Below are 19,101 nucleotides of genomic sequence, written 5' to 3' on the forward strand. Positions count from 1 at the left end.
ATTCTTTAATGAAATGGAAGGTATTTACAAGGTGTATCTGACGTGTGTGTGTGTGTGTGTGTGTGTGTGTGTGTGTAGCCTTAGCATTAGTGTACTACAAGTATACATTGCTTATGGTTACTGATGACAAACGCTGTGCTAAGACTACACATATCTACAAAAAAATAGGCACAAATAAAATACTGTGTAGAGAAACAAAAGAGAACTTTTATTTAAAATAATAAATGCATATCATTTGTAGGCCTATCTCCGCGTGACCTGGTGCTTCAGTTTAGGCATAAGGTAAGCCATCATTATAGTGTGTAAGACCATTTTGTTGCTAAACAAATGTGTACCTGTATAAATGATTGTCATATATGTTATTCCCCAACTAAATCTACATTTGAACCAGGCAAGTTCATGATGAATAAATTATAGGTATTATCTTTGTAACTAAACTTTACTTGCTTAAAGTCCATTGTGTACCTGTGCTTTGCTGTGGCTATGCATCTTTCAACAGCCAGGACCTTACATGCCTTGTAGTTCAACTGCTCGCCATTTAGAAGTCCTGTCCATTTTCATGTAGACACATTCCACTGTAAGTCAGGGATGTTGATATGCCTTCTGACAAATATTATTCTTCCCACTATGGGCGTCACAATGTCACATTTGATTGACCCTCCCACCAACTAAATTCAGAGATGAGAGGTAATGACTGTAGTGCAGTGTGCACCTATGACACATGAGACAGTTATTCTGTCCACATCCTTTCTTCTGTACATTGTTTATATTTGCTTATCAGCCTTTTGCTGATAGGCTGTAGGTTATCATGTACTGAGAGAATTATTGAGTTTACTACTGTTGAACTCTCCTTCCTTATGCAGAACTAAACCTAATTTTTAAAAAATTGTATAAATTAAAGTCAGTAAATAAAAAAACAAAACAAAAACATTCGTACTTGTTTTAAAAATGTGTACAAATAATCTTCAAAAATACAATTTTTAAAATAAATGTTATATATGTTTATTATATATGCTTTTGTCTTTTTAAACTTTTATCTGGAAATGTCCTTTAATGGAAATATTACATCCCTTTTGGGCAATTAGTGCAATAAGCTGGAAATCGCACAGGCAGGTTTTAATTTTTATGTCGTCAACAATTGCCAACTACTTAGCAATGTTAAAGATTATTCATTCAGTTTATGTTTAATGTAAGGTAGAACTGTACATTATTAGACATATATAATTATGTTTCATTTACTATAATAATAAACTTTTAATATGTTTGCTCACAGGTTTTAATTTTGTTTAAACTGATACTTCTTGAGAAAAAGGTAGGTTTCTTTTTCTATTACATTTAATGTGCTTTACAAATTTTTATATTGGTAAATACCAAAGTCGTATTTTGCCATTGTGATATGTGTTATAAAGTATTGAACTTTTATCTTCAATGTATGTATATAATAAAAACATACTCAAAGTGTGTCATACTTTGACATATGTAAATACATATGTAAAAGTTGAATCCCCCCTTATAAAAGTCAATGGGAACAGAAAAGCAACTTAAAGCAAGTCAAATACAAGTCATATCCCTGCAATGCATTTTGGAAGATCTAAGAGGCATCTTAAACTAATATAAAAACATGCAGTATTTGCCCATTGACAAAAGCACAAAGTGTGTTCACACTGACAGGTCTGCTAGTAAATCTGAAATGAAATGTGATCAGCCATTAACTGACCAATCCCTATGAATCTTCTTTGATGTCTTTTTTAGGTCCTGTTTTATGTCTCTCCTGTTCATAGATTAGTGGGTGCATTGATGACTGTCTTATCACTTTTCCCAGGTGAGAACTATTTAAATAGTTTTTCTCCTCCTGCAAGTGTTTTGTTATATAGTGTTAGATATTTTAGAATATCAATTAATTGTTGTGTTATTGTAGAATATTGTCAAGGTTCCTGTTTAATAATAATAATAATAATAATAAAGGTTAGGAACTATAAAAAAAAATATAAAACAAATTGTCATGACAAGGTAGACTTGTATAATGATTATAATAAATTTAGATGCCTTGATTATGTATTACTTTTTTTTTCTTTTTTAAACTTAAAGGCATGCTTGAGCATGGACTTACAGACAGTTCTCAGTACAGGCCCCGACAAAGCATTGCAGATGAAGGGGAATTTTCTTCAGCTCCAACATCTCAGAACTGTTTTACTGCAGCTTCCTCTGAAAGCCTGGATACCAAAAATGAGAACAGTGAATATAAAAATGAACATTTTTTTAAGGACAGGACATCAGAAAGACAAATTTCTGACTCTGGAGTAGACTTAAATGGTAGCGTTGAACATCTGAAGCCTCCATCTCACACATCTCCTGAATCTGTTGAAAGTGACTGGGAAACGCTAGATCCAAGCATCCTAGAAGAATGTATGACAGCAGATGAAGTGGAAGTATGGAATTTGGGCCCAGGGCAATCTGAAACTCTCAGAAAGGACACATTAACATCAGGAAGTGTTCCTATTACTGTTCAGCCTCAGTCAAAAGCAGGCCAAGCAGTATTTGTTCCTGGACTGATATCTGGTCTAGAAGAGGACAAGTATGGAATGCCTTTAGCAATTTTTACCAAGGTCAGTATACTGTATGTGTGTGCTTCCTTTGAAACTGACTCCCATAACCCATGTAATAACATAAATGTTTTATGTCCTTCACAAATAAGGTCCGTTTAGCACAGCAGTAAAACACACAAAAATATTACAATAACTTTACCATTCTAGCATTGGAATGCTGTATGCTTTCAGAAAATCAAAAAAATAAAGCCTTGAGGTGCATACAGGGAGCATAGCCTGCCTAGTGAATAGTATCATTTTTGTATAAAGGAATTACTTTACTTAACCAATTCACCCTAATGTATTTTGTTATTAACCACAGATTAAAGCTTGTTGATCCTGACATAGTTTAGAAAAGCAGTATTAAAAGAAACTGAATGAATCTGAGGTAGTTTAAAACATGACTATATCAATGAAAGCAAACCAAAGAAACAAGTGTTACTTGTATGCCTAATTCCCTAATATGCTCAAAATTGACACTTGTTTTTTACTTATCTTTTTGGTTTGGTATAATATTCAGTACATGTCATAAACCAGTAGAATAACCACTATAATAAATCATTTTATATGGCTTGCCCTGAATGATAAACCATAATGTCAGAAAATGAATTGATTATTAGATCTGAAGCAGAACCCAACTGAAAATTCATTAAAGATCTTCTCCATTGTTCATACCCTAAAAAAAATGGGAAAAACATAATATATTATAAGGTGCAAGAACCAAAAAAATAATTGCAGTAAATTGCATTTTTTACGATCCATTTTAGGGTTACCTGTGTTTACCGTATATGGCCCTGCAGCAGCATCATCTACTCTCTGATGTCAGCATACGTGGTTTTGTGGCAGGAGCTACCAACATTCTTTTTCGACAACAGAAACACTTAAGTGATGCCATTGTTGAAGTAAGTTATTGCCTAAATGTTAGCTCAATAGAAAGATGTTGGATGTTAGACCTTCCTGTTTCTATCTCAATCACTTTATGCAAAAACATACCTTCCTTGAGACCCAGTCTGTGTATACTGACCGTATGGCAACTTGCTGAATCAAAAAGATCTAAGTGTCATCGCATTAAGAAGATTTGGATTAGAAACAAATTTAGTTTATTCCAAGCTGGCATATTAGAGGATATGATCTTGTTTTCTTAAAAAGCCAAATTGCGCAATTGCCTGACTTTTTAAAGGCTCCTTTACTAGCAAAGATTAGGCTCGCACCAACACCTAGCACAGATAAACAGTGTCAAACAGAAACAGGCTGGATTATCCTAGTTGGAATATTATTGATATTTTTTTAAAAAAGTAGTGAAATTTTAATACAAATGTCAATTGAGTAGGGACAACACACATAATTCTTGCTTAACATTTTAATAAATAAGGGCCATGGTACCTAGGGGTTGGATAGGTAGGTAGGATATGGCATTTATTACACATACCAGTGTTGGCACATTAAAAAAAACCATAGAATTTAGGTATATATGGCACGTTTTACAAAAAAGTTTGTCATATACGTTGCCTTTCAATATACTTTTTGTATTTATTGTACTTGTCGTGTACTGTCTTAACTGACTTTTTAATGGAAAAATGCATACAAATAATTTTGTGGAAAGACAGTCTTTCCAGACAATAATTGACAAATATTGATAACAATAGGATGGGGTGACTCACAATCACTTTCCTCTTTAATGGAAAAACAAATCCCTCTGTGGTTGTATCATTTAAACTGTTATTAATTGTTCCCAGTATTGCCATAGTTCTAGGAAGAGCACAGTTATATTCCAGGCAAAAATCTGGATGAGAGGTTTAATTTTCTTGTTCTTACTATACTTCAGCAATGCTTACAGGTAACTTCCCCACCCTACTTGAAGTGGTTGCACAGGTGAATAGACATGGGGTGCTGCACATAGCATTATCCTTCTTCTAGGAACAGAACCATATTTAAAAACAGGTTTCAGGAATAGGTCAACTGGGTTGCACGATCACCTTACATAGTTACGTGGTAGGTTAGGTTGAAAAAATACGTAAGTTCAACCACTAGGGAAATAAACATATCGAAGATATAAAACACCATGGACATAGTTGGTCCAGAGGAAGGCAAAAAAAAACCCTGGTACAGTTTGCTTCAACAGGGGAAAAAAATTCTTCCTGATTCCATGAGGCAATCGGATGTTCCCTGGATCAACAGTTTTGTTTTTTGTTTTTACTTTAAAGCCTTAATACCCAGTTATATTCTGAGTAGAATGAATAGTTTTTTTTACCTGTATAAAGAAATCATATGTATTGTTTTTTTTTTGTTTGAGAATGAAAAACTTAATAAAGATATTAAAATATATTCTGTGCTTTTAGAAAAACATCCAGCTTTTTCTTAAAGCAATCTATAGTAGTTGCTGAAACTACTTCCTGAGGGAGCTGATTCCACATTTTCACAGACCTTACAGTGAAGCTTCCTTATCCGGAACTTAAACTTCTTTTCCTCCAGACGCAAAGAGTGCCCTCTTGTTCTTTGTAATGATTCCAAAGTGAATAATGGGGAAGAGAGTTTTCTATATGCACCATTTATATATTTATACAGGGTGATCATATCGCCCCTTAAACGTCTCTTCTCAAGGGAGAATAAATTCAGTTCAGCTAACCTCTCCTCATAGCTGAGCGCCTCCGTTCCTTCAATTCCACAATGTCCTTTTCGTGAACTGGTGCCCAAAAACTGGACTGCATATTCCAGATGTGGTCTGACCAATGCTTTGTACAGGGGCAGGATTATGTCTCCATCCCTGCAGTTTAATATTACTCTTTTAGTACAAGAAAGTACTTTTGCTAGATTTGGGTATTGCAGCTTGGCATTGCATGCTGTTAAGTCTACCAGAACCCCCAGATCCTTTTCCATTTCTTTTTCCCCTAAGTGTATTCCCCCTAGACAGTATGAAGCATGCATGTTACCTCCCAAGTGCATATCTACATTTATCTAATAAATGTCATTTACCACTTGACTGCCCAATCAAACAGTACATCCAGGTCTGCTTGTAGAATATAAACATCTTGTATGGACATAATTCCATTACATAGTTTGGTGTCATCTGCAAACACAGAAGTGGTACTTTTAATCCCAAACTCTATATCATTTAGATGTTAAACAGTGAAGGTCCCAACACTGAACCATGGGGTACACCACTAACAACCTTAGACCATTCAGAGTTTGAATCAATAATTACAGCTCTCTGGATGCAGTCTTTATGCCCGTTCTCTATCCATGTACAGATTGATTTTTCTAAACCTACCGACCCTAACTTGCATATTAACCGTCTGTGGGGTACAGTGTCAAATGCTTTAGCAAAGTCCAAATACACTATATCAACTGCTACTCCACTGTCTACCTGTTTACTTACTTCCTCATAAAAAGAGAGTAAATTTGTTTGACAACTTCTGTCTTTTTTGAAGCCATGCTGACTATCACTTTTATTATTTTCTAGCAGAAACTCCTCTATGTGGTTCTTTGTGAAACTCTCTAGGACCTTTCCAACTATGGACGTTAAACTAACCGGTCTGTAGTTACCTGGTAATGGCTTTGCTCCCTTTTTGAAGATAGGAACCACATTGACCTTACGCCAATGCATTGGTACCTTGTCAGTTACTAAAGAGTCTTTAAAATTTAGAAATAATGGCTTTGAATTACCCAAGCTTACCTCTTTGAGGCTCTTTGATGAATCCATCAGGTCCTGGTGTTTTGTCAACCTTAATTTTTCCTAGCTGTTTCTCAATCTTATCCATTCTGAGCCGTTGTGACTCATTTAAGTCAGTGACAATGCTATTATTAATTTGGACTTGCTCTCTGCCATTTTCCTTTGTGTACCCAGCCAAGAGACATCCTTTAAGGGGCCTAAATGCTCAGATCTGATCTTTTTGCTATTAATATATTTAAAAAAAATTGGGGTGTTTGCCTTACTTTCCTTTCCAATCTGTCTTTGATTTTGAATTTTTGCGCATTTTATCTCCTTTTTGCATCTTTTGTTATATTCTTTATAGTTTTCAAATGACGAAGGTGATCCGTCATTTTTATATTTTTGGAAATTTTTTCCTTATGGCTTTTTTAACATCAGCTGTGAGCCACATAGGTTTTAATTTTAGCCTCTTAAACTTATTACCCATTGGAATATATTTTCAGTTTGCTTTTGTAGAACAGACTTGAAACATTCCTATTTCTGTTCTGTGTTCTTTGAGGTCAATACAGTCTCCCAGTCCAAGTCACAGAGATATGTCCTTAATAATGGAAAATTTGCTCTCTTAAAATTAAATGGTTTTTATCTTTCCTGTTTTTGCTTCCTCTTTACAGCTTTCATTAAATGAAATCACATTATGGTCACTGCTACCCAGATTCTCTTTTATATGCACATTTGGTATAAGCTCTGCATTGTTTGTTAGTAAGAACTAGGTCCAGCAGATCATTTCTAGTTGGGCCTTTTATAAATGGTACCATAAAAATATCTTGTATTAAATTCACTAATTTTCTCCCTTTTGCTGTTCCTGTAGTGCCATTACTCCAGTCAATGCCAGGGTAGTTGAAATCTCTTCCACCTTTTGCTGCTTTTTCTATCTGTGCTAGTAGTTGATTTTCTATTTCTTCCTTCGCACTGGGGGTCAGGCTCCAATAATTATTTGTGTGTTATTCAACCCCACATTCAACTCCACCCATAATGCCTCAACCTCCTTGCTTGTTCCATCAGCAGTTTCTTTCACATTCACTTTTAGATCACTTCTCACATACAGACAGACCCCACTACCCTTTCCAGGACTTAAGCTATGTGTTTAGCTGTCTTAGCTGCTTCTGCCTTTCCTGTGTTGCGCATGGCACAGGCCATATTCCAGACATTATAACCTTTTCTTCAACTTGAAACCTAGTTCCTTAAACTGATTTTTAAAGATCCTCCATCTTCCATCTATATTGTCATTGGTTGCAACATAGACCAAGACAGCTGGGTCCTGTCCAGCCCCTCCCAGTAATTTGTCCACTCGGTCCACCACATCTCGAACCCTAGCACCAGGGAGACAGGAAACCATTTGGTTGAAAGGATCTGGGCGACAAACTTTTCTATCCGTCCTCCTGATCATAGAATCCCTTATGAATACCACTTGTCTTTTCCTTCATGCATCTCCCTCCCCGCCTCTACTAAATGTGCTGCTCTCCCGACTGTTAGGGGTAGCAGTAACATCTAGAGTTGCCAGCACTGGGTCTGCTATAGTTTGATGATGACTAAAAATAAAGTAACCAAATTAGTTTCCATTCTTAGGATGTTGAAAAGATATAGAATGAAGTGAAGGTTTGTGTTCAAGATAATGCTTAGGCTAAATATATGATAATAGGTTTATTACAGCCAAAAGAGGGTCTGGATATTGGGATTTGAAGGGTAATGAAGAAATTGAAAAGGCTGAAAAATGTGGGTACTCCACAGAGAGTGGCTAAAATAGATAAAAAGTGGAAGAATTAGTGCAATATAACGAGTACAGTAATGTATGCAAATTAGTGGAGGGTAATGATTACTTACTTTTTTGAAAGAAATCAAGATCTTTCAGAGCAGAGCAGAAATGTTTGAATATATTATGAATTGTAAGCTAAAAAAGAAGTGAAAAGATAAGCTAGAATTAGCTAGTAATTAAATGATATTGGGAGTCAAAAAAAAAACAAAACACACCTCCAGGTATGTCCAAGTTGCTTACATTGTTTTACAAATATACCAGGGAACTATGAGTGAATTGTTAGGGTACCAATTGATGAATAGATAATTGTTTTTCAAAAAGTGGGAATAGATCTCTAATAAGTGGACAAATAGATGTAGATTTATAGATAATAGGGAAATGTAAGCTTACTTACTGATTTTCTCATTGGTATAAGGGGAGACACTGTATGAAACCTGTAAATATTACAAATAACCCAGCAAGGAGGGGGAGGGGGGAGGGGCGGTTGGGTTTAGTTAAAAAAAAAAAAGCACAAAGTGTGGTATAGGGATAATGACTTTACCAATCACGTACTCAGTAGCATTATTAGGGTGCAGACATGGCACAGGTTAATATGTAGATGATGATTAGTAATGCTCCATAGGATAAACTATCCAGGATAAGTAAAAGTTTTAGACGGTACTTAGAGTATGTAGCATTGGTGGTTTAAGTGGGATAGAGGGCGAGACCCCGGCAGTCATTCCAAAAGGGTTTGAATGTGGTGGCGTCTCATCCCTAAATGAGAAGTACAAGCTAATCACGCTGGATGTAAAGCAAGAGCTGGAAAGCAAACTTCCACCCTTATTAGATAAGGGAAACATCTGATAAAAAAATCATTCTTAAGCATAGTAGGAGGCATGTTTTTTATGCCTACATACATGCTAGCATGCCTATATAGATGTATATAAAAAATGGATAGTTTTTCAACATGTTATACTAGGATTTTATGGGAAGTGTTATGTTACTTGTAACAGGGACTTGTTCAACGAAGGAGCACTGTTGAAAATACTAGTTAAAGGGGAATTGAACCTGTGTATATTGTGTAATCAATTAACCCTTGGGTATCCTATATGAATGAAATATTGATCAATGAGGGAGCAATAGTGTAGAGGAGTATCAAGAAGACGAGCAATAAGTAAGTTAGGTGATTAATTGGGTAATCAATAATTGAAAGTTTGAGATGTTAAATGTATTAATAACTGGGTACTTGCCCTGAAGTTATCTCCCTTACCTGCATAGGCATATAGCCTAGGAGAGTTGCAGGTACTGGGTCCAAAGGAAAAATTTCAGACCCAGGCAGGGGAGAAGGCAGGGGGAATGGCAGCAGTCAAAAGGGCACTGCCAGACCTCCAAAATAGCACGCATTGTGAAATCATTCAGCATGGCTGCTCCCGTCCCCTGCAGGGTGGATAATTAGGGTATTAGGTAGCAAAAAAGAACTAGTAAGGGGAGTATACAATAGAGGGCTAGAAAGCCCCAAATGTCTCTTCAATGTTTTTTTATTACCAGTGTACAAAATTTTACATGTTGGCATCATTTTGGGATTACATCATGCAAATAGTCAAAGATAAATCAACATATAAATAAGATAATTTTAACAACAAATGGAATTGACGTTCTGGTATGGTATCTTTAACAACAAATAGAATCAATGTTCTGTTATGGTTTACACAACATAATATGCATGGATGTCTCTGGTGTTATTTGTATCCTATTTGTCTGATGTGGTACGGTACTAATATTCAATTAATGTCCTATAGGAAAGGTTTAAATAGGAATATATCATTAAGTCCTGGTGGTTGAGTGGCATTGAGTTGAAAAATCCATTTGGATTCGAGTTGTAAAAGTTTGTTATCAATGTCACCACCACAATAATCTTGGGGGACATGTTCCAATGCTAAAATTGTGATTACAGAATTGTCAAAATTGTGTATTATTCCTACATGATAGCTTAAAGGTGTAACAATTTTTCCAGAGTTTATTGTGTAAATATGTTCGTATATCTGTTTGCACCATGCGCGCTTGGTCTGACCTATGTAAAGGTTTCCATAAATTACATTGTGGACAGTGTCCGCATTTAAAGGTACCGGGGATACATGTACTAGTTTGAGAAGATATAGATGTTGAGAAGTGGCTAGAGGTCAGGGTATCCTTCAATGCTTGTGATTTCCTATAGGTGGTGGCAGAAAAGGGGATAGGAATTTGTTGGTGGATGGGTCAGCTAGTAATATATACCAATATTTTGAGAGAATGTTTCTTTTAGCTATTTTTTTCTGCAGAAGTTGGTAATAATTCTCAAAGCATTCTCCTGAGTGGGGGTTGATTTATGAAAAAGAAGGTCATTGGTATAAGCTTTTTTAAGAATATTTTTGCTGTAACCCCGAGAGATTAATCTATTCATAAGCGCCTTGGCTTTCTGTTCAAAATCAGTGCAATTGGTACAATTTCTTTTAATTCTTAGGTATTGACTGTAGAGAATACTGTTCTTCAGTGGCCGGGGGTGAGCATCCTCGGCATGAAGAACAGTATTCCCAGCAGTGTCTTTGCAAAAGAGGGTGGTTGAGTTACTTCTATCTAGTGTATAAGTTGTAAGAGTTATGTTGTAGCAACAGAAAGAAGTTTTCAAGGGAACTGGAGGTGTCTGTCCAAAAAAGGATAACATCATCACTGTAAAGTTTCCTATTTGTGAGACAGTGATGGTATGGTCTTAATTTGGGATTTGAGAACAAATTTTCCTCCTAGTCACCATGGTATGTGTTTGCATACGATGGGGTGCATCTCCTCACCACCGCCACACTTGGATCTTTAGATAATGTCTGGTATTAAACATCAAAACATTTCAAGTGAGAATGTATTATAATAATTGAATTATAAAATTGTTGAAGGCTGTATTGTCAGGATAGAGTCTAGAAATATGTTTGTGAATAATGCTTGTACCCAAGTGGTGGGGGATGCTCAAGTACAAAGCTTCCACATCAATTGTAGCCAAAAAGGAGTTGGGGGGGATCTTTTTGTTTGTGGTAAATCAGAGAAGTTCTAAAGTATCTTTGAGATTTGATGGTAGATGATACACAATTGGTCTTAAATAAGTTTCCACAAGTTTACTTTCGTTTGTGGTAATAGAACCAATACCCTATATTATCAGTCTGCCCGTGAGAATATACAGATCTTTGTGAATTTTGGCTAATGAAAAAAATGTGGGAATTCTAGGGTGTTGGATAGATAGGTAAGCTTTCATTTTTGAATCAATGATGCCTTCAATGAAGGCTTTTTTTATGATCGAGTAGAATTCCGAATAGTATGTGGTTATAACTGATGCTGAAATTTCTTTGTACCATTCTTTATTGTTAAGAATATTGTAACACATTTGTTCGTACTAGTTTCTATTTAAAACACCGATATTGCCCCCCTTATCGCCGGGTTTAATTACTATGTGCGTATTCAGTGTTCTCCCCAGAAATTTTTTTTAGCTGGGTGGTAAAAAAGGGGGTGTGGCAAAACACAGCAAATTTACTGCTCCCCGTTGTTTTATTCCATGGGTTTCCAGTAACCTCTTATTGTTTCAGTGTTCTACCTTCTCCAAATGATTTGTTACAACTTTGTAATGCCTGCCCCGTTAGTATATCCAAATTTTCTATTCTATGTATTTTGCCACAACTGTCCTATGCCGTGTATTGTGACCCAACTTACTAGTATTCTAAGTTTTAAGAGTGTAATCCTTTGTAGTAGTGTAATAGTATAATGAATGTGGTGTAACAAGTTAGGTTTAGCTCATATTAGCAGCAAAAAACATTTACCCCTTCAGAGTGACTTCTGGCAACTGCTAGGCACCTAGGATTGGTAACAGGCGGTAAATGCTAGGCACCTAGGATTGGTAACAGGCGGTAAGTGCTAGGCACCTAGGATTGATAACAGGCAGTAAGTGCTAGGCACCTAGGATTGGTAACAGGCTTCAGATGTGCTCCTGTGTCTATATTTAGTTAAAGTGAACTTTTGTGAAAACATTTTTTTTTCACTTGATTCTTTTACAAAATTAGCCCAGCAGGCCCATGCTGGCTCAGCTTCCACCTTCTCTCTGATGCTCACTTGCACATCCAGTGCTGCCTTGCACTGCGCATGCATTAGATTAAACACTTTTTTTTTTTTTTTTTTTTTTTTACATTATAAGAAAGCCTCTGAAGCTGCATGCATACAAGGAGCAAGCAGTGCTTTTGGGATATGTGACACAAATATCCCAGGAGGCTGCAGATTTCCCCTTCGATCTTTACCGAAATGGAAGTGAAGACTGAAGGCCAGAGGTCCTCTCCACAAAAGTGTAAAAACAAAAAACAAACGCACATTTTTTCATTACATAACAGAGAAAGTCACTCTTTAATGTAATGTTAAAAATGTGGAGATGCTTTAATAGCATCATGCATGTGATATAAAATGGGGATATAAAAACTCACTGTGTTCAAACCTATATATCTCCTAAACCGTTGTATGTATTTACTTGAAATGTTTAAGGTACACGTGGAGCCATAGGAAACTGTAGGTGCAAGTGGGGGACACTTGTGGTTAAACCCTTCTAAAATGTAATTACTATGGCATGAGAACATAAATCTCTACCTAGCAAAATGTGCTGCCTGCTCTGTTACACATATCTGTCTGCATCTTACCTCAAACCCCAATTTCTCCAGAATTAAGAGGTGAAGGGAAACAAAAATATAGGTGGAAGTGGGAGACACGTGTGGCGATCACCTTTCATCACCATGGCATCATTACAACATAAATAAAAAACTGTCCATCAAAATGCACTTCCTTGTTACACGACTGTAACCTTCCAGTATTTCAACCTCAATAAAATTTAGTGGGCAGAGTTCATTTTCTAATGATACCATAGTGATGAAGTTTTATGGGATGTTATTCACAGATGTTCCCCACTTGTACTTATATTTTTGGTTTCTTACACCTCCCCATTCCCCAATTGAAGTTCAGAATGTTAGATAAGTGGACAGGAATGTGTAACAGGGCAGGGAAGCCCATTTTGATGGGCAGAGTGTTTTATGTTCTAATGATGCTGTAGTAATGAGATTGTAGGGGGAGAATGTGACTGACTAAACTGCAATGGCTAGACGGCTCTGTCAGAGCATCTCCAAAATGCTAGATCATTTGGGATGTTCCTGGTATGCAGTCGTTATAACCTACCAAAAATGGTGCAAGGAAGGTCAATTAGCAACAGAGCTATGATTGGGCTTGCGGCAGGATGGACTAGCCTATCTTGTCTGATGCCAAAAAGAACTGAACTACAAGCTGCTGAAAAAAAGAAAAAATGTGCCCAAAAACGCAGTGCACTGCAGGTTACTATGTAGTGGAAGACTAAGAATGCATATGCTAATCCCTGTTCATCATCAAAAGCGCCTTTATTGGGCAGGTGAGCATTAGAATTGGATCACATGATCATACAGGGTCATGATGAAAACAGGTGGCCTAGTCTGATCATGTATTTTTTAGCTCTTGTAGATGGATATATGCCTATATGGACACGTGTCTTAATTACCTAGGGATATACTATGAGAAGAAGCCAGGCTGGAGGTTTGCCTATATTACCTTATATACATGCATGCAATAGAAATAATTTGCATATCAATAGTTACATAGATACTCTCTCTCTCTCTATACTAAATCTAGACAGCTGGCTATAAATGTCTAGTTACAAGATACAAATCATTGGATGCCCTGTTTTATTGTAAACAGTCAGAGAAAACCTAAATGTTAGTAGTAATCCCATTTATGTGGTCACTTGTATCCTTATTCTGGGATTTTTTTTGTCTTTTCCTGCCCTAGTGACAACTGCATAAATGTTGAAGTGGACATGGGCCTAATTTATTAAAAGCACTGGAGAAGTTTGACTTCCATGGGGAAACCTGGGTGATCCAGCAAATCTGGAATTGATTTGGTCTAGGATTAAAAGCATTTGCCAGATAATGGCAAATGATGCTTAAGAAATCCCTTCCAGGTTTGATGGATTACCAGGTTCTCCCATATCAGTCTTTTATAAATGCACTTCAAGTTTTTTTCTGTACATTGTGCGTTTAGGTTTGTATGAATGGATTCAATATGTCTATCAAACTTTTTCTCGTAAATTTTTGGTTGTTATGGTATTATTATTTTTTTTTTTTAAAGAAGTTTAAGACTTTTTTTTTATTTATACCCTTATGTGTTTTCACATAGGTTGAAGAAGCACGAATCAATATTCATGATCCAGAGCTGAGGAAAGTGTTAAACCCAACAACAGCTGACCTCCGTTTCATTGACCACTTAGTAAAACATGTCACTGAAAACCGGGATGATGTTTTCCTGGATGGCACAGGCTGGGAGGGTGGTGATGAATGGATCAGGGCACAATTTGCACTTTACTTTCATTCTCTGCTCTCTGCAACCATGCAACCAGGTAAAGTAACTGCAAGTTCCCTGTAGTGCAAGGACAATTCCTCTTATATGTTTTGTTTAAGAAAAGCTAAAATATCTAACTTAGAACTCAAGATATGTACAACGCATTATTTAAAATTGAGATCCTAAATACCAAGGGATAATTACCAATCATTGTATAGCGGACAGTGAATGGAATTGTTTTAGGTAAAATGATATAAAGGATAAAATTAAGAAGGTTGGAATGACAACTGAGCAGTTAGCATTTGCATACAAAAGAAGCTTGCAATGGTTATCTCTGGGTATGCTGAGCATACCATACTTTTGTAGTGGTTTAAAGAAATAGCCCTTTTATACCTTTTGGCTCACCTTTACCTTATAAAGTGCTTTTTCCTTTAAGGTTAATATAGATAACCATTTACAATTTTTAGGGTACAGCTAGGTGGGGTGGGGGTGGGGGAATTAAATATCTGTACTTCACTTTATAAGTGCAGTTATACTTAATTAGGTTAAAAATATTGGACCATACCTAAATCTCAAAACACAAATGTAAAATAATAGAGTTTACCAGTTCTTAGATGTAGCGACTCTATTTTCTTTTAAGCCAGGAACATTTTCAGCAAATACAGAAAATATATGCTGACCATGCAAAAATGCAATTTCCTTGTCACTTCCTGGGAACTGCATTGAACAGATCTTTGTTCTGTTAATTACCAAATTATTATTATTATTATTATTATTAAACAGGATTTATATAGCGCCAACATATTACGCAGCGCTGTACATTAAATTTCTCATTCTCCATCGTGACAAACACGGAGATGTTTAAAAGCCACTTTGCTTGGCAACTATGGCTTCAAAGGAAGTGTGTTAACGGATATATGTAAAAAAAATAAATAAATAAATAAATAAATTCCTGTACCTCATCTAAGTATTGGTGAATGTAATATAACTTTTTTCCTTTTTTTTTTTTAATTTTGTTTTGAGCTTTTGGGCTTAGATACACATTCAATTTAAAAAAAAAATATTTTATTGTGTGGTCACTTTTTTTTTCTCCAGACAATGAGAAGATTCTGTCAGATTACGGATCTGCCTTTGTAGGAATGTGGAAAATTACACACAACTTTAGAGTGTGGAATAGCAACAAACATCCTGCTCTTGCTGAAGTGTCTCCAAGGTAAACAAATATCGCCACAGTAGGATAGGTTTTAGTCTATCATGTTAAGCTATGTACACATGTCCAACGGTTCCCGCCTGATAATCGGCCCAGGGCCGATATCAGACGAGAATCTGGCTTGTGTACAACACAACGCACTAACGATCCTAATGCAAGGGAAGGGGAAGAGCGTGCAGCAGGGTGCCGCTCCGTCACTCTCCCTCTCGGTGTTGTATGTACGGCACTCATTCATATGCATCGTGCAGTGCTAGTCGTTGGAAATTATTGTGAAAGATACTTTCCAACGACTATTATTGCACGTGTGTATGCGGCTTAAGTCTTTAGCTTGGGAAGGAGGATATTTATATTAACAACTTCTTTTTTTTTTTTGCTTTATTTTGTTATTATATTTGTTGTCTGGGACTTTAACTAACATGATTTGGTTATGTCTGTCTGTTTACACTCAGACTGGCAATTCCTAGCTGTCAAAATGACAACTAGGATTGCTGTTTAAGTACAACAGTTCCAAAAGCTGCTACTGTCCAGGACCCAGTGACTATAGATTGCGATATGCAAAGTAGTAATTCTTTAATTTGCAGATGAAAACTCATCTCTTAGATCTGCAAATAAATTAAACAGTGTCTGAAATTATGTGAGCTAATGCAACCTGACAAGTAAAAAAATACTTTTCTAAAATGTACTTCTATTTAACTGTTTATTGTTTTTTTTTTTTTTTTAATAAGTTACCAAAGTAGAAAAAGTACATTTTTTGCATGGTGTTACATTCAAATAAATTGCTAGTCAGTATGGGTGTACAATATAATGTACTATAAATATTTTATGTATTGCCAATTCCAGCCATCCATTCCAAGGTCATTACAGTGTATCAGATGTGAAGTTAAGACTTTCACAGTAAGTATCAAAATTTTTTGGCACACATATTTTAATTATTCTGTCTACCTTTATATGGTCCTTAAAATGACTGACACTTGATAAATATTATGACTAGTACCACATAACATGATCTTCTTTTAAAGTTCTGTACAGAGCAGCGAGAGGGGCAAGAAGATAGGCAATGCTGTTGTCACCACTAGCCGCAATGTGATGCAGACTGGTAAAGCTGTAGGTAAGACTAATAAGAAATATCTAAAATGTTTCTAAATGTGCTTGAGCAAATAAAAACAATGGTATGTTACAATCACTCCACTCTGTGCCCAGATTCACTGAAATAACTTCTTTTGAGAGTATTTGCATTGAAGGTCCATTTTCTAAGGGCCTCATTTCCTCCATTTATGGCCTTCTGCAGGAATCGGCAAGGGAGGTATCTGGTAAATTTGTATACATGAGTACCTAGGAGAGTATTTTGGGCGGTGCCCTGGAGCAGGATACATGGTCCACACTGTGGGAAGCAACAAATAAAAGCTCAATATGTACGCTTTATAAAGAAAATCTTTACAAGATTTTGTTCCGCTGGTATCGTACGCCGGCGGTGTTACACCGCCTGTTTCCGGAGGTAGATCCGGCTTGCTGGCACTGCGGGTCCCATTATTGTTGCGCTGGTATCGTACGCTGGCGGTGTTACACCGCCTGTTTCCAGAGGTAGATCCGGCTTGCTGGCGCTGCAGGTCCCATTATGGGACTCTGGAACCTATTTTTTGGTCCTGTCCCCTTATTCAGGGCTATTGGGGGAGAATCAATGCACTAATTGGGGACGTGACTCAGCAACGATTTCCCCTTGACCTGCTCCACCACTTGCTGGGATTGCCCCTTATGGACCTCCCCATGTCCGCCCGTCAGCTTATTACACATTTTTTAGTGGCTGCTCGTACTCTAATCTCCACCAAATGGAAATCCAGACTGCCCCCCTCTATGGAGGATTTGTATGCTCGTATTCAAGACATACGCCTGATGGAGTACCTCACTGCCCTCCTCCGAAACAGGGCTGCGAAATTTGAACAGATATGGGAACCTTGGGATGCCTACTATACCAGTCTACAGGTTTAATATAATAAATAAATATAATTATCATACCTGGGAGTTAATCCTAAGAATTACAAGCCCACAATATAAACAAAAATTTCTATGCAAAAAAAATAGGATCACTTTTTGCATCAAAAAATTACAGAATTAGAACGCTAGGGGGGTTAATATGTCACTGGTTCCAGACGCCACTGTGCTTCCTATTCACCTTTGTTTGTATCCCCCACTCCTCCCCCCCTCCTATTCCCCGGCTTAGCTTTGTTTTTTCTTTGACTCATTTCTTGTTTTCTGTTGTTTATTTATCTGATGTTTCCGTATTTTTATAGTCTATGGGGTTTGATAGGCCAGTACAGTACGGCCACTGTTTTTTACTGTTACTTACGCCAGAGTTTTATGCACCATTATCTGATGTACCTATCACCCTGTAAGCTGTGTTTACGAGATGTTTTGCTGTATAAGCCTGGTTGTCTTTGTATGTGGAAATGTTCAATAAAAATTCAGTTTAAAAAAAAAAAAACAATGGTATGTTCATGCAGGGAAAAAAAAGTAATCCTTGTGACTTGCAAAATCACATAACCGGCTTTCCCTCAGTCACAGACACTTTCTCTGCATGAAAGGGGCACTGTTGACAAATGAAATATTGCCCACTTCGTTTTTATTGCATGTAGTGAAAGGAGCACCTTTTAGTACATGCAAAGACCAAAGTGACAGAGCTGCAACATGCACTTTTCCTATGCATCACAAAGAAAAATGCTGACTAAATTCTGTTAAAGTTAAGAAATGTATTCATTAGTGGGAAGATAACTAATATAAATAAATCTTATAATGATAAATAAATTAAAAAAAAATGCTGCTGCCGCTGCTGACTGTCTGTGACTACTAGTTTCCTAGTTGTCATACTAAACCTTAACGTTTTAGATTTTAAGAAGTGTACAGGTGTACAGATTTGTGACTTTTCCTAATCTAGAATTTTAGGATTATTTCTCCCACCCCTAGTCCATACATTTTTGAAAACCTAGTTTTGTTTGATACTGAACTCTCTATATCATTTTTCTATCTGAGATGTATGAAATCCATCATTTTAAATTACCCCTAAATATTTTTAAAATCATATGTATTTTACATTTTTATATTTACTATTCTAGTTTACTGATCATTTGTATGGTATGGAACTGATTACAAACAATGCATTATATTGAATTGAAATTGGGTAAAGGTATATTGTTTTTTTTTATGTCACTTGTCTCCTGACGTCTTGTCTTTTTGATAGCTTGTGATAGCAGCAGTAAATAAAGAGAATAGACTGTCACCACGACAGGATGTCACCGACAGTATTATTCTGTTATGGCATTTATAACCTTTTGCCATAGACTTAAGAACATTTTATACAATGTAGTCTATGTGCTGACTAGAGAGATTTGCATTGATTTCCTGTGCAGAAAATGTGGGGGGAAACTGGAACACAATTATTAATAATAGGGTTTCTATC

At 36.4% G+C, this 19,101-nt stretch overlaps 1 protein-coding gene across 2 annotated transcripts in view; it reads left to right on the top strand.

Annotated features, from left to right (window-relative positions):
• Positions 1 to 19,101, top strand: part of AVL9 (AVL9 cell migration associated) — a 43,686-nt gene that overhangs the window by 18,443 nt on the left and 6,142 nt on the right. For both annotated transcript variants that reach the window (XM_072412151.1, XM_072412150.1), the window contains exons 8-16: positions 242 to 282; positions 1,274 to 1,312; positions 1,753 to 1,822; positions 2,089 to 2,606; positions 3,353 to 3,487; positions 14,279 to 14,498; positions 15,536 to 15,653; positions 16,491 to 16,544; positions 16,670 to 16,758. In XM_072412151.1, coding sequence (XP_072268252.1) covers positions 242 to 282; positions 1,274 to 1,312; positions 1,753 to 1,822; positions 2,089 to 2,606; positions 3,353 to 3,487; positions 14,279 to 14,498; positions 15,536 to 15,653; positions 16,491 to 16,544; positions 16,670 to 16,758 — 1,284 coding nt within the window. The remainder of the gene's footprint in view (positions 1 to 241; positions 283 to 1,273; positions 1,313 to 1,752; positions 1,823 to 2,088; positions 2,607 to 3,352; positions 3,488 to 14,278; positions 14,499 to 15,535; positions 15,654 to 16,490; positions 16,545 to 16,669; positions 16,759 to 19,101) is intronic.

Source organism: Pyxicephalus adspersus, chromosome 5 (assembly GCF_032062135.1).
Source record: "Pyxicephalus adspersus chromosome 5, UCB_Pads_2.0, whole genome shotgun sequence".
Classification (NCBI taxonomy): Eukaryota; Metazoa; Chordata; class Amphibia; order Anura; family Pyxicephalidae; genus Pyxicephalus; species Pyxicephalus adspersus.